At 39.3% G+C, this 15,020-nt stretch overlaps 1 protein-coding gene across 3 annotated transcripts in view; it reads right to left on the minus strand.

The window, feature by feature from the left end:
* Nucleotides 1-15,020, minus strand: part of TTC27 (tetratricopeptide repeat domain 27) — a 184,685-nt gene that overhangs the window by 75,863 nt on the left and 93,802 nt on the right. For all 3 annotated transcript variants that reach the window (XM_079941111.1, XM_079941112.1, XM_079941113.1), the window contains exons 11-12: nt 4,424-4,519; nt 1,680-1,802 (exon numbers count right to left, since the gene is read on the minus strand). In XM_079941111.1, coding sequence (XP_079797237.1) covers nt 1,680-1,802; nt 4,424-4,519 — 219 coding nt within the window. The remainder of the gene's footprint in view (nt 1-1,679; nt 1,803-4,423; nt 4,520-15,020) is intronic.

Consider the following 15,020-nt stretch of genomic DNA (forward strand, 5'->3'; position numbering starts at 1 on the left):
AATGGCACATGTTCACTTCACTAATGCTAAATTCACACCTCTTGACCTTGTTTTGGTCCTTTACTGTGTGTTCAATAACTTTGTGTTTCATCGCCATATAAGGGAATCTTTTTGAAGATATCTTAAATGGCAATTAAACCCAACATATGTAGAGCTGACACTGTGTACATAACTCAATTGAAATGATGATACTAAATATAGCTACAACTAAACTTGTACAAGCACAAGCAATTACAACCTGGCCAAATGGCCACCTGACTGACAGCGACTGACAGATGCCATCAAGCGACAGATATATTCCAAAGACGTTAAAATGTGAAAAACATTATGTCTTAGAATCAGTAATAGCAGCAAACACTCACACAGCACTATGAGGAAAGCACCATTCTATGTAGTTTACATACATTATGCCACGAAAACTTGTAAGGTAGATAGATTATGTGCCTCTAGATGAGGAAACTGAGGCTTGGGGGCTAGGGGATGTTTGAGCAACCTGCCCCAATATCACAAAGCTAGCACGTGCCAAGGTTAGCTTTTGAATCCAGGCAGTCTGGGCTATGCTTTTAACCATTACGTCATGTGGTCTCTTAAGTTATTAATCAATAACTAGCTTTGTGACCTAACCCGAATCGTTAGAGACTCCTTTCCTTACCTGGAAAAGGAGAAAAATGGAACGGATGATTATGGAGCCCTTTCCCAGGATGAAAATATTATAATTCTATAATCTTCTATAGTAACATGTTATCACCATGGTAGTCTCTCCTTAACCCAATACAATTCAAAGACCTTCACTGACATTAGTGATTAGTGAAAGGAATGTAACTTTTACTATTAGTCTAAAATACACACACTTAGAAAGGTATTAAGAAACAGACACACACGTACCACCATTTCTCTTTTTCAGGGTGACGGCAAAAGGCTGACTGTAGACACAAATGATCCAATTTGTGGGTTTTACTCTGCCTGTGTACTACATTTATGATAGAAATTTAGCCATTTAAAATTTTAATCCAAAATTAACAAATGATTTCAATGTGTCCATTGAACATACACACACTGCATAGTCCTTTTTTCTTTCTTTAAAAATTCTTTTCATTTATGAGGGAAAAAACAATAGATTAATAACAGATGCAAATATGGCAACATTCTCTCTCTTGACCCAATTTAAAGGTGGAATTAAATGTGCATTACACACTTGACAACTCTTCTGCCCCAAGGCGGGGTGGGTTGTCACACTCTTTGGATTTTCTACAGGCCAAGCCAGCTGCCCTCCCTCCTAGGTAACCTTCCTTCAGACCCACAGCCTCTGATCATAAGGCAACACAATGGTGCTTAAAATAATTTCTAATAGTTCATTTTGAAGTTGTCTACAGAAGGAGAGTTAATAAAGGAAAGAGATCGCAAGGTGCAATGTGTTTAAAGCTTTCCTTATTTATTCACAAACATCAAATACTGTATCAGTTTTGGGCCTTGCTTTTCTCTTTTATATACACATACACATGCAGACAAAATAACCTGCCCCAACGGAAATCAGAGAAAACATTAAAAAGATTTCTGGGGAAAAAAGTGAAAAAAGGAATATAAGTGAACTGTTGGCAAAAGTAGGCTTAAAAAACAAGTGAGAAGACGCTCAAAGATGAAAGGCCCTGGCCAGTACACAGAATTTTACTATTACATACCTTCCCATGCTGCCCAGCTCTTTCATAACAAATGACAACATCTTCCCACATTTCTAGCTTCTCAAATATCTGAAGGGCTGAACTGGTACATCCCAACTCAAAGAGTAGACTTGCAAGCTGGCGCTAGAAAATCAAGTTAAAATAATGAACAATCCTTTACACAAAGACAGATTCCTATTCCACTTGTAGGTATATCCAATCTGCCATTTTAAGCATCTGCTTACTGTATTAAATGCCTAATTTCTACAATTCAACCTCTACTAATTAGAAATTTGCAATCATTCAATACTTACCTTTACTTTAGCAAGCCTCTTTAGAGGGGGTAAGGAATTAAAAAACAATATAGGAACTGTTCAAAACACTCAATATATCAATTTTTTCCCAAGAATTCAGAACTTAAAAGGCAAAATCTGTATTTCTTCATTACCTAGAGATTCTATATAGGACAATCTCTGTTGTAAAGCTGATATCCAATAAATCAATTTTTAAAACTCTAGTTAGAATGGCCATTATCAGAAAGACAAGAGATAAGTGTTGCTGAGGGCGTGGAGAAAAGGGAACTCTTGTGCACTGTTGGTGGCAATGTAAACTGGTGCAGCCACTACAGAAAACTGTATGGAGGTTCCTCAGGAAGCTGAAAATAGAACTACCATATGATCCAGTAATTCCACTTCTGGGCATATAGCTGAGGAAAATGAAAACACTAATTTATTTTAAGCACATCCTAAAAAACTTAGCTACTAATTTCCCAGTCCTTGGCAGATAAAAGGGTACAAATTATGGTAAGGTGAGTGAAGGTTAAATATATTCAAAAATAAACATACTGTATATTATAAGTGATCCAACCTGCAGGAATAGAAAAACAATATTAAAAAGGTTTAAAAAGTAGGTGAGACTCTTGAAGGTCTGGTTTCAAAATTCAATACATATTTAAGAGTTAAGAGGCTTATGGACATGGAACATGCAGGACTAACAAACTTAGAAAGTAAAATGAAATATGCCTGAAAATTATAAGCTAACATATTATCGAAATAAATAAAAGGGATGGTCCAATTCTTCTGTATCCTATGAAATACAAGAGAATTTGGCTATTTTAGAATATGTGGTTGGACATTTTCAAAACCTGAACATAGCATGTGGGAGCTGGAATAAGTCTTAATGCTCATGTAGTAAGTAGTTTAATCTTTTCATTTAACAGATGAAGAAAGTTATGACATCTAAGCTGATATGATCTTTAGCTAGCAGTAAAGATGAATTCTCTTTTTATAATAAACTATGCTGTTACTTCTTGATCTTTAAAAATAATACATAAAGATATGGTTACTCCCTATTATGAAAGAAAAATGATTTAATTTCTTAATGAAAGAGGATGTTTATCTAACTGCCCAAATATCCTAAAATCCACAGCTTCCTAAGCAGATAAAATAAACACTTAGCCTACATCCTAAATTTATTTGAACAGTACTTAATTTTCCTAATGGTTCTGTTCAGAAACAGAGTAACAGCTACACCCTCAACAGACATGTTTTGTCACAATAACAGTCTGAGAGGTTTATACACCACAAATCACACAGTACAAAGCACTTAAATTTCACAGATCAGGGTCAAAAACATGCCAAAAAGTTCCAATTTTTAACACCTTCCTGATGAAGAAGCTACTCCTTTTGAGATGATATAACAAAGCTTTTTTTGTGCCTATGTTTTATTGAGATGCCTTCAATAGATAAAATGAATCCCAATGTGTAATAAACCCCCTCATTTACCCTGTGCTTAAGAATATAACCTACTCTCTAAGAAATCTTATGATGGAGATTCTGAGTCACTGAATTGTGGGTTGGCATTTATAGTTCTAAATCACTGCCTATGTGCCTAATCCACAAGAGAGGACAGGAAGCTGGTTAAAATGACAATAGTTACTAAATCATCTAGAAATTTCTGGCTAGCATCATTTAACTCCACTTAGCCACTCTGCACCATAGCTTTCACATCTGTAAAATGAGGCTATTTCACAAAATTGTTGCAATAAAATAAGATAACGTGTGTGAAAGGCAGAACAAAATGTGTACCTCATAATAAATGTGCAGTAAAAGCTGGCTGTTATTATTTGTAATAATTACAACCCAGTGGAGACACAGGAAAGGAGGTAAACTAGACTAAAAGTTGGGAAACTAAAGATGTAGTTCGTGAACAGCTCTATGATCAACATTGGAAAAGTGTAATTAATTGCACTGGGCCTCAATTTTCTTTTCTGTAGAATTAAGAAACTGGACCACATATCTTAAGTGGCCTTCAGTGCTTAAAATTTTACAAACTAGAGAACCGACGCCTCTTACACAGGAGAACCATGGTGTGGGAGCTAAACTAGGTATTCTCATATCACTAGAAAGAGGAGAGTAGTTAAGGGTATCCCACAATATCAAGTATTGAATAGATGCTTTCCTTTACCTTTTGTACACAACTTGCTTAAAAGGTTCATTCTTTAGCAGAAGGTCCTTAAAGGGCTTTTAAACATTGAAAATGAAGACTTCTGTGGTTCTAGTTGATCTAGTTTAAATTTTTTTTAATGTTATAAAAGTCTAATATCACTTTACTCAAATAGCAGTTTGAAGTAACTGGCAATCCTCAGCTAGATACTTTTATTCTTTTCACTGAAATATTTGAAAACTCAAACATAAACATCTAATGAGTTTATCTTTCAAATGCGAAGTATTTTCCATACCCAATGACAACAACAACAAAAATACCTGAATGGCCCAATGAGGTGGCACTTGACAGCAATAGAAAATCTTCAGACGTTCCAATACAGACGTAGTCTTATCTTCAAATTGGTCTGCAAGAGCCTTAAGAGCATGTATCATAATCAGAATCTATATGTGCAATAACTTTTTAATATAAACAAGATTCTTATTGCAAGTTATACAGACATATAAACAATAAAGAACACAAGTTACTTTGATAAGGTGATGGGATGTGTGAATTTTTTCTTGAATTTCATTTTTTTTTTGGCTGCACTGACTCTTCGTTGCTGTGCACAGGCTTTTCTCTAGTTGCGGTGAGCAGGGGCTACTCTTTGTTGCAGTGCGCGGGCTTCTCATTGCGGTGGCTTCTCTAGTTGCAGAGCACGGGCTCTAGGAGTGAGGGCTTCAGTAGTTGCAGCATGCGAGCTCAGCAGTTGCAGCACTCGTGCCCTAGAGCACGTGGGCTTCAGCAGTTGTGACACATGGACTCAGTAGTTGTGGCACGCGGGCTTAGTTGCTCCGCGGCATGTGGGATTTTCCCAAACCAGGGATCGAACCCTTGTCCTCTGCATTGGCAGGTAGATTCTTAACCACGGCGCCACCAGGGAAGTCCTTGAATTTCGTTAAATATTTTTAAAAACTTTAAATTAATCAACATCTATGTAAATTTGTACATTTAAAACTTACCAGGAAAATAGTTTATTTTTATTTATTTATTTTTTTTGGCGGTACGCGGGCTTCTCACTGTTGTGGCCTCTCCCGTTGCGGAGAACAGGCTCCAGACACGCAGGCTCAGCGGCCATGGCTCACGGGCCCAGACACTCTGTGGCATGTGGGATCTTCCCGGACCAGGGTATGAACCCCTGTCCCCTGGATCGGCAGGTGGGCTCTCAACCACTGCGCCACCAGGGAAGCCCAGGAAAATAGTTTTTTAAATTGAGGTTTCCTGTAATAGTTCTTTCAAAGAACTAGCCTTATTAATCAGCCTTTTTACTTTTTCTAAGAAAAACTGTTCTTCAGCATATCTATTTCACAGCCATACTGTCACTGTGACAATGGCACTTTCTAACATAAATCAGAGAGAAATTACATGAAGAACTTCATTTAGGAATTTTCTAACGAATAAAGTGAAATCAAAGCATGTGTCTATTTGATCACAGAGGGTGAGTTCTCTTACTCTTCAGCAAGAGAGACATAGGGCAGGACATTCATTCATGTGAGACCACCCTTAAGGTGCAGTGGACAGCTTCAAGCTGCATGCACTGAGGAATCCCTCTGCTGGTTTGAAATACCTGCACTTTTTTTTTTTGTACTAAGTAACTGAACTCGAAGAGGCTATGTCAAGAAGCAGACCAACAAGACCAAGATGGCTGACTCTGAGCAAAGGTACCAGGGCCAAATGCAAAGCCAAAGGCTGGCACTAACTGGTAGTCACGTGATGAGTCATCACAAGACCCCACATATTCAGCATCAAAGTGAATGCAGACGCACGGGAGTCCTAGGTAAATACACAGACAGTAGTTCCATTACCGTGATCATCTTCACCTGCCTCCTCATTTGCCATACAGTACGCATATATGTTTTTTCTGTTTTATACGGAGACCTCTCAACTGTGAATTATCATGACCTTTTTTGCATAATGCAGTGCTCAAATTTTCTTTTTTTGGCAATTGACTAGTTTTCACAGGCCTATCTTATAAGGATTAGATGGCAACAATACGTCAACGTTAATTTTCTGATGTTAATGCACATATTGTAGTTATGGAGGAGAGCGTCCATGTATTTGAGGATGATGAAGCTCTATGTTTGCAACTTACTTTCCAAACTTCAGGATACAAAAGACAGCTGGTCCTGTACTTAAAACTTTTCTGTAAGTTTGAAATTTTTTTCAAGTTTTTATGAAATTAAAATTGAAAATTTCAAAAACAACAAAAAAAAGTAAGAGGTAGCAAGTTCAAACTTCCTCAGGAGAAAGAAAAGGACAAGAATCTAACAAATCCCACTATAAGTAAGAGGAGACCAGTTTCTGAGCAGGGGAACTGCTCCTCAACTGGGGGAGAAGGGAAGTTCTCTATATTATAATAGGTGGGAGATACATTTGTTAGTCTAAGAATACCCTGCAGAATGAGAAAACACTCATTACATCACTTCTTTGACAATCCAAGATGTTATTCAATCAAATCAGTCAGAACAAACTGAGTCATAACCAGACTCCTAAACCATCTTGATCAAAACATTTTTAAAGCTTTCTGGCCTTACTTCAGAGAAACTTAATAGCAAAAAGGTTGCATGCTTCTGCCCAAAGCTATTTAGTTGTAGGAAAGAGAGAAGAGAAGAAAAACCTCTGGCTGAATACATATGGTTACAATACATAAATAGAAGGTTCACTGAATTACTTCATTAAGGGGGGCAAATTTTCCCTTTTATCAAATTCTTTTTATTCCTTTGGAAAGAAAAAATAAATAATGCTTATTTAATAATTAAAAGCCAAAAGCAACATCCCAACATTTACTTTTATGAAGTCTTAATTACATGCAAGACATCTGATTTTCAAACAAAACTCACGCTGTTTGCTGCACTTACTGCATCTAGCTAAAACGTATTAATCAGTGCTCAGTAAATACTTCCTCATTTATTAATAAACAGATTTATTATGTATTTCAGATACTCTCAGATACTTTTAGATGACCTCAGAGTGTCTCTGGTACTCTCAGATACTCTCCAAAATGTCAGAGACCACCGGAGAGAGCAGAGAATGAACATTTACTTGAATCTGAGACCATAAATAAGCCCCTGTACAAGTGCAGCCATGCTTTATAGAACTCGAAGAGGCCATGTGTATGCTAAAGATTAAAAACAGAATTCTAACCTATTTGCACTCCTGCACAGAATATACTTCTTCCTACCTTAAATATGACAACCACCTAAAGATTCACCTACCAATAAAACCAGGAACATCAAATTAACTTGTCGATTTCCTCTACTGAATTCAAAGTACTCTCTTATTTGCTAACTCACCCCAAATACAGGAACTTATTTACAATTCATCTCTAGGTTTTTCAGAGCAGGATTATTTCTAGTGACTCATTCTGGAATAATCCCATTATAGTCAAATGAACTGGAGTCCTTTACAAGAAAAAGAGTACTGATAGGTGAAGTGGCCTGCCTGCTGTTCTAGGTCAACTTCCAACAAGCAAGTCATTTAAACACAAAGGCACTCATCTACGAAATGATTTTCTAAATGATCTTTTGCACTCCAAACACTCTGAGTATATGGCTTTATCAAAAGAGTATTTTGTTTAATTTCAAGCATCTGAGGAGGTTGCTAGTTTCAGGTACCATTAGCCGAACACAAGCATCAGGTTCATTCCTCAGGGGCAAACTGTACCAAAGCGGTCTGGAAGACAACGGCAGGACATTAAGTCCTAGGAGAATGGGACTGAATGAACAGCAAGCCCGAGCCCCTGCCGTGTATACGTGTGTGTGTCAACGTGGACAGAAACAGTAGCTCAGAGACAAACTGGCACTTTGTAAGCTTTCACACACCCCCAGAAATTGAGGTAAATGACCTCTAAAGCAGTGTCCTACCCTTTCACTTCCCATTTTCTCTCTCCAGTTTCTAAATTTCATGTATTTCACACCTGAAAGTCATGGGCACTTGGTCATAAGTTAAAACTGGTATGAGAAGTTGCCTTTAAGGGAAAATGGTAACATCAAAAATGGAGAGAGAGAGAGAGAAGTGAATATACCCTAGACCAATCATTAAGAGTTGAAAGCAAGCAGAGTGTACATAGGAGGGTGACAGAAGAAATGTGGATAAACGGGAAAGACAATGAGTAAAGAGTAAGGAAGAGTCTAGAGCTCAGTCAGGAGGTGGGGGGACAGCCAAGTCACAGAAAATCCAGGTATGATAACTGCTGGGAGACACCAAAGATGACCTCATGATGTATAAACTACTGTGATATGAAACTGTTTTCAAGTTTTAAGACTCCCTTTTAATGTCTTTTTCTCCCCAAACTCCATCGCAAAGCATTTATACTTTGAGTGTCCTTTGAGACAACGTGCTTGTGCATATAGATTCTCTAACCCCAAACAATAACAACTCTCCAGCCTTCCAGGAGCCACTGTACCAGAGGTCAGGAGATACCTCTAAGGAATGGGGAATAAAAGATACCTCTAAGGAATGGGGAATGAAACCCTGGAAAACAATGATGGGTCCTCTCTTTTCAATGCTCTGTTTTCAGTACCGAAAGAACTTCCCCTCCAAAAAACTAGAGAAGATCAAGGCTACATTTTAAAATTAGCACATGGAGAATGATTTAGTATAGAAGGACGATTCTGAACAAGGTCTGGTATGATTTAGACTTTATTTATGTGCTCGTATCTAAAAGTATGGCACACATATCTTCAAAAGAACAGAGCTAGTCCCTAAGGACCTACACTTTCACTGAAGGCTATTCTTTCTTGCTTGCGTGATATCAAAGTGTTTATCCACTTTCTGAAGAGCCAAGTAGAAATTAGCTGATAATCTAAAAGGTATGATTGATCATATGCCAAATCACCTTGCTTTTTTGTGCAATGTGAGTGTGTGTGTGTGTGTGTGTGTGTGTGTGTGTGTGTAGGAGGGTGGGATTTATTATAAAAATACGTACTTAATCAAATATATCCAACAGTTGGGCTGAACTGCTCTCTTTGACAGGAGTCTGCAGTCATTCCGCCATGATTCAGAGTGGTGAAGCTAACTGCCATCTCAAGCTCCCAAGCCCAAGAAAACTTCTAATAGGAACAAGGGGAATGAGAATCAAAACCTATTAACAACCTACTAAATTGTTAAACCTATTGTTAATTCAGTTTTACCTTGTGTATTGGGAATTGCAGGGAATCAGAGAGATTAAAAAAATGGCTTGCCCAGGCTTCCCTGGTGGCGCAGTGGTTAAGAATCCGCCTGCCAATGCAGGGGACACGGGTTTGAGCCCTTGTCCAGGAAGATCCCACATGCCGCGGAGCAACAAAGCCCATGCGCCACAACTACTGAGCCTGCACTCTAGAGCCCGTGAGCCACAACTACTGAAGCCCGTGCACCTAGAGCCCGTGAGCCACAACTACTGAAGCCCGTGCACCTAGAGCCCATGCTCCGCACCAAGAGAAGCCACCACAATGAGAAGCCCGTGCACTGCAACGAAGAGTAGCCCCTGCTCACCGCAACTAGAAAAAGCCCGTGCACAGCAGCAAAGACCCAACTCAGCCATTCATTCATTCATTCATTCATTTTTTTAAAAATGGCTTGCCCAAAGTTTAAAGCTATGAAATAGGTGAGCCTGTCTGATTCCAAACACTAAGTTGACAGCTTCATTAAAACCTTACCTCCTAAGTGGAAATTATCAGAGCTGTGAAAATAAAAAGCAGCTTCTCACTGGAAAAATACTGAGAACTCTAATTAACTGGGTTTTTCCCCACCTAATCACATAATATGGGAGTCAGGGTGTGGCCTGGCCAAGAAGATCTTTAATCACTACTTCCTGTTCCAAAGACTTTTATGTGTTGGCTGGTAGGAGCTGGGTCTACTAAAGGGGGCTGGGAGAGCCTAGATGTCTTTTTTATGATTCCAGACAGAAGAGATGAACATAGAGAGGGAGGCTTCAAGGAAGCCCACACAAGGATCTTGGAACATTCCCCTTAGTCACACCTTAGCAGTTCTTAAACCATTTCGTTTCAGGACCTCTTTATATTTATTTTTTTTATTAATTTTTATTGGAGTATAGTTGCTTTACAATGTTGTAGGACCTCTTTAAACTCTTATAAATTATTGAGGGACTCCAAAGAGCTTTTGTTTGTGTGGGCTATCATCTATCAATATTTATCATATTAGAAATTAAAACTGAATAAAATTTAAATATTAATCCATTCTAAAAGAAAATAATGAATCTATTACATTAACATACATAATATGTTTCATGAAAAATAACTATATCTACCCCCCCCCAAAAAAAAGTCTTGAAAAGATTGGCAATGTCTTGGGAATTCCCTGGACGTCCAGTGGTTAAGACTCGAGCTTCCACGGCTGGGGGCCCGCGTTCAATTCCTGGTCAGGGAATTAAGATCCTGCAAGCTGAGTGGCACAAAGAAAAAAGTAAAAAAAAAAAAAAAAAAAAAAACTGTCAATGTGTTACATTTTTGCAACTGTCTTTAATGTCTGGCTTAATAGATGACAGCTATTCTGTCATCTATTCTCATACTGTCTTCTGTAGTCAATCTGTTACAATATGATGTTTTGGTTGAAATTTATGAAGAAAATTTGGCCTCATACAGATAGGTAGTTGGAAAAGGGAGAAGTATGTTAACAGCTTTTTCAGTTAATTGTGCACATTATCCTTTGATACTACATCAAAATTCAAAATGTGGTGGCTTCTTAGAGTTACCTGCAATGTGGAATTTGAAATCCTATCAATGAATGTTTCCCTGTTACATTAAATACCCTGTTACAGTAAAATCCACTGGTCTAAAAAAAAACAAAAAACAAAATACTACTCACTGATGTATCTTGAACCCTGAATGGATCTTTTACCCATGCTTGATTTTTCACATCATGCATTAGTCATTTGGAAAATGTGCAGATTTACAAATGTTGACATATTTCATATAATATTAAAAATTGTATGCATTAATATTACCAATAATCTCACAAGAGAACTCTCAGCCCAGTACTTGAAGTATTGGAAAGCTGTCAAATTCATAACTGCATATAAAAGATTTCCAAAAGTCTCATTTTTTTTCTTAAAAGCTCAAAATTTCATCACTGGTAAGAAATACTGTCAATTATTTTCCTAGAAGTGATGAGCTCACTTCATTTATTTTTAAGAAAATTTCTGCCAAATACCCAAGTATGAATACGCATAGTCTGTCAATAGTTCTTCTTAGTAAAAACAGTGTTTCCTAGGAAAAGCAACTCGCTTAGCTTTTCTTGAGACAACCACTGTACTTCAGCACGCAGCACAAGTGTTTCGCAAGTACTTCCCAGTTCATCACGTAGAATATTAAAAAGCATGCTGTCAAGGGTGAAGACTTAATAAAATAATATTTACCGCTTTATCAAAGACATTCATAAACAAAACTGTCTTGGGACTTCCCTGGTGGTTCAGTGGTTAAGAATCCGCCTTCCGATGTAGGGAAACATGGGTCAATCCCTGGTTGGGGTACTGAGATCCCACATGCCACGGGGCAACTAAGCCCGCATGCCGCAACTATTGAACCCACGCACTCTAGAGCCAGCGTGCGACAACTAGAGAGCCCGCATGCCACAACTACTGAGCCCATGCACTCTGGAGCCGTGCACCAGCTAGAGAGAAGCCCGCATACCACAACAAAAGATCCTGAGTGCCACAACGAAGATACCACGCGTTGCAACTAAGAGACCCAACACAACCAAAAAATAAATAAATTTAAAAAACCCAAAAAACAAAACTGTCTTTTCTTTTTTTTAAGCTACAAACTCGTGGTGGTGAAGCACAGGATGACTACCAGCACAGTATGGTGTCCTGACCTTGATTCCGGTTAAGGGGCCAACAGTTTGACCCCCCATTGCTTCTAGTGATTCAGTATCAACACAGTGACAAGATAAATAGTATCTCAATATTGTTGTGAAGACAGTTGTGACCTTGGACACTCTGAAAGGGCTGAGGAGCCTCGGGGCTCCACAATCACCCCCTGAGAACTGCTGCCTGAGAACTGGGAGATGCACAATCTCTCGTGCCTTCCCCAGACGCCGCCCACCTCCAACCTTCTCCCACAACTTCTCAGGGGACCCTGCTTAGTATTTAAGGCAATACTTAGAAGTTCTCCTTTATTATCTTTTCTTAAAAGATTAGGAAATGAGAAAAGTCAGTCTGTTTACAGTCTGCAAGTATCATAAGAGTGCAAAGAATATTTATTAAAACTTAAATGAATGCTTTAAATTCCCAGTATTATCCTTTCTAAAAAAGTTAAAATAGTTAAGTCTAATAATAATTACACCTACTTTCCTGAGCACTCTCAGTCAGATGCAAAGCATCTGTTCCTCAGCCAGCTCAATTCCACCTGGCCCTCGTCTGCAGCCCTCAGTAACACTCACCTCTAAGGTTCCTTCTGGCACCCAGTCCCCTGTTAAACCACAACGCTGGCCTCCAGGCCTTGGTAAATGCCCTTTTAGTCTCTGTTCTGTTTGTACTTGGATGTAAGACAGGAAAATATCTGGAGCTACAAAAGATTAACAACCTGCCTCTGTCAGGGGCAGTCTCTTCCAAACGCACCCATAATCACCACCCTCACCAGACCCTGAATTTCTGCAGGCTGGGCTGAAGAGCCATATATATATATATATATATATATTACATATATATATATTTTTTACTTTTGTCTGCATTGGGTCTTTGTTGCTGCGTGCAGGCTTCCTCTAGTTGCGGCAAGCAGGGGCTACTCTTGGTTGCGGTGCGCGGGCTTCTCATTGTGGTGGCTTCTCTTGTTGTGGAGCATGGGCTCTAAGCGTGCGGGCTTCAGTAGTTGTGGCTCGTGGGCTCTAGAGCGCAGGCTCAGTAGTTGTGGCACACGGGCTTACTTGATCCACAGCATGTGGGATCTTCCCGGACCAGGGCTCGAACCCGTGTCCCCTGCATTGGCAGGTGGATTCTTAACCACTGCGCCACCGGGGAAGTCCCATGGAGAGCTATATTTTAACAAGCACCTTGGAAGTGGTTCATATGTTCAGGCAAGTTTGAGAAATGTTGTATAAGGCTCATAAGATGTACACAGGGTGCTGTCCCAGGAAACACCAATGTGTCAGTTCAATCAACACAATCTGACTCTGTCAAAGACCTTCAGTGTGCCCCTACTGGAATCTGACTGAAGTTAGCATTTAGTGCCTTTAGAAGTGTGCTTTAAGTGGGTGTACTTTATTCCATTTCCACTAGTAAGTTTCTCTGCTGTTACTGAGTTTTCACTGTTCTGTAACTTTCTAGGTTTTCAAAATATTTTTTTAACTATTAACAATATTTTATGTTGTTTATCGCTTCTCCCTTCTTTTATCTCACTTATTTATGAACTAATTGTTGCCTATATTTTTACTAATCTATTATCACGAAACTCACATCCTGGTTCAGCCCATCAGCCTCTGTCCAGGCATCCCCCTTTCTTGGCCTTAGCAGAAGCCAGTTTCACTCACCCAGGTGCACGTTCTTTTCCCACACAGGACTGCATCCTGATATTGTGTACAATCCATTTCCTCCTCCTTTCACTTAAATTGTAGGCATTCAGACGCTGAGTTCTGCAACCAAACCTTCCTCACAAAAGCCTCTATTCATTTCTTCCTGCCTATGCTGGTTCAACCCCTTTCCCCCAGATGATGCCAAGTCTTCCACTGATATCTTCTTTCTCAGAGCTTCCTGAGAATACAGCATGATGAATCAAAGCATGGACTTCGGGGGCTTCCCTGGTGGTTCAGTGGTTAAGAATCTGCCTGCCAATGCAGGGGACACGGGTTCGAGCCCTGATCCAGGAAGATTCCATGTGCTGTGGAACAACTAAGCCCGTGCGCCACAACTACTAAGCCTGCACTCTAGAGCCCACGAGCCACAACTACTGAGCCCAGGCACCACAACTACTGAAGCCCGCATGCCTAGAGCCCATGCACTGCAACAAGAGAAGCCATCGCAATGAGAAGCCCATGCACTGCAACGAAAAGTAGCCCCCGCTCGCCACAAGTAGAGAAAGCCCGCGCACAGCAACAAAGACCCAACTCAGTCAAAAATAAATAAATTAAAAAAAAAAAAAGCATGGACTTCGAAATCCAAGACAGACCTGGTGTGAATTCAATTAGACCTTGGGTAAGTCACTTATATTTTCTGTGCTTCAGTTTCTTCACCAGTAAAAATATAAATAGTGCCTACTTCCTAGGATTATTTAGAACCCGGCACATGAGTATCCAGTAAACGGTAGTAACTGTACACAGTTCTGAATAAACAGTAGTAACTATAATGACTCCAAAAAAAAAGCATAGCTACAGTCACAGGAGCAAGTTCTAGTATACTATTCAATAACTTTCAAGCGCTACATGTGGTTATTAATGCAGGTGAAGTACAGAGTTAGAACGGAAGACATGATTTCATACCTCAGATATCTGAAAAACTCAATGGTGGGACCCAGCACACTAAACATGAAGCATTGTAATTATCCCAATGTTTTTAGATTTTCTAAATCTAAAGCATTCTATTCTAGGTAATAATGATTGCTTTTAGTGAGTTATGAAGGATTGGGCAGTTTTCTTTTCTTGTACCTCCTTTAAAGTCAGGATAATAGAAACAGTCAACATTTACTGAGGGTTTACTATGTGCCAGGCGCTATTTGGAGTGTTTCACAAATATTAAGTCATTTAACCCCTCAGTATCTGAATGAGCTGGGCATTACCGCTCTCTCCATTCTCCAGGTAAGGGAAGTGAAGCATAAGAGGTTAGGGTGCTTAGCCTTGGCCACAGTACGTGACATCTCTTCCTCTTGGATTGTGAGGTCTACGGACAATAAAATCTGGTGCTTTTCTGACAACAGACATTCTGACACTGAAGCAGGCAGAGAAAAG

Source organism: Stenella coeruleoalba (assembly GCF_951394435.1).
Source record: "Stenella coeruleoalba genome assembly, chromosome: 13".
NCBI lineage: Eukaryota > Metazoa > Chordata > Mammalia > Artiodactyla > Delphinidae > Stenella > Stenella coeruleoalba.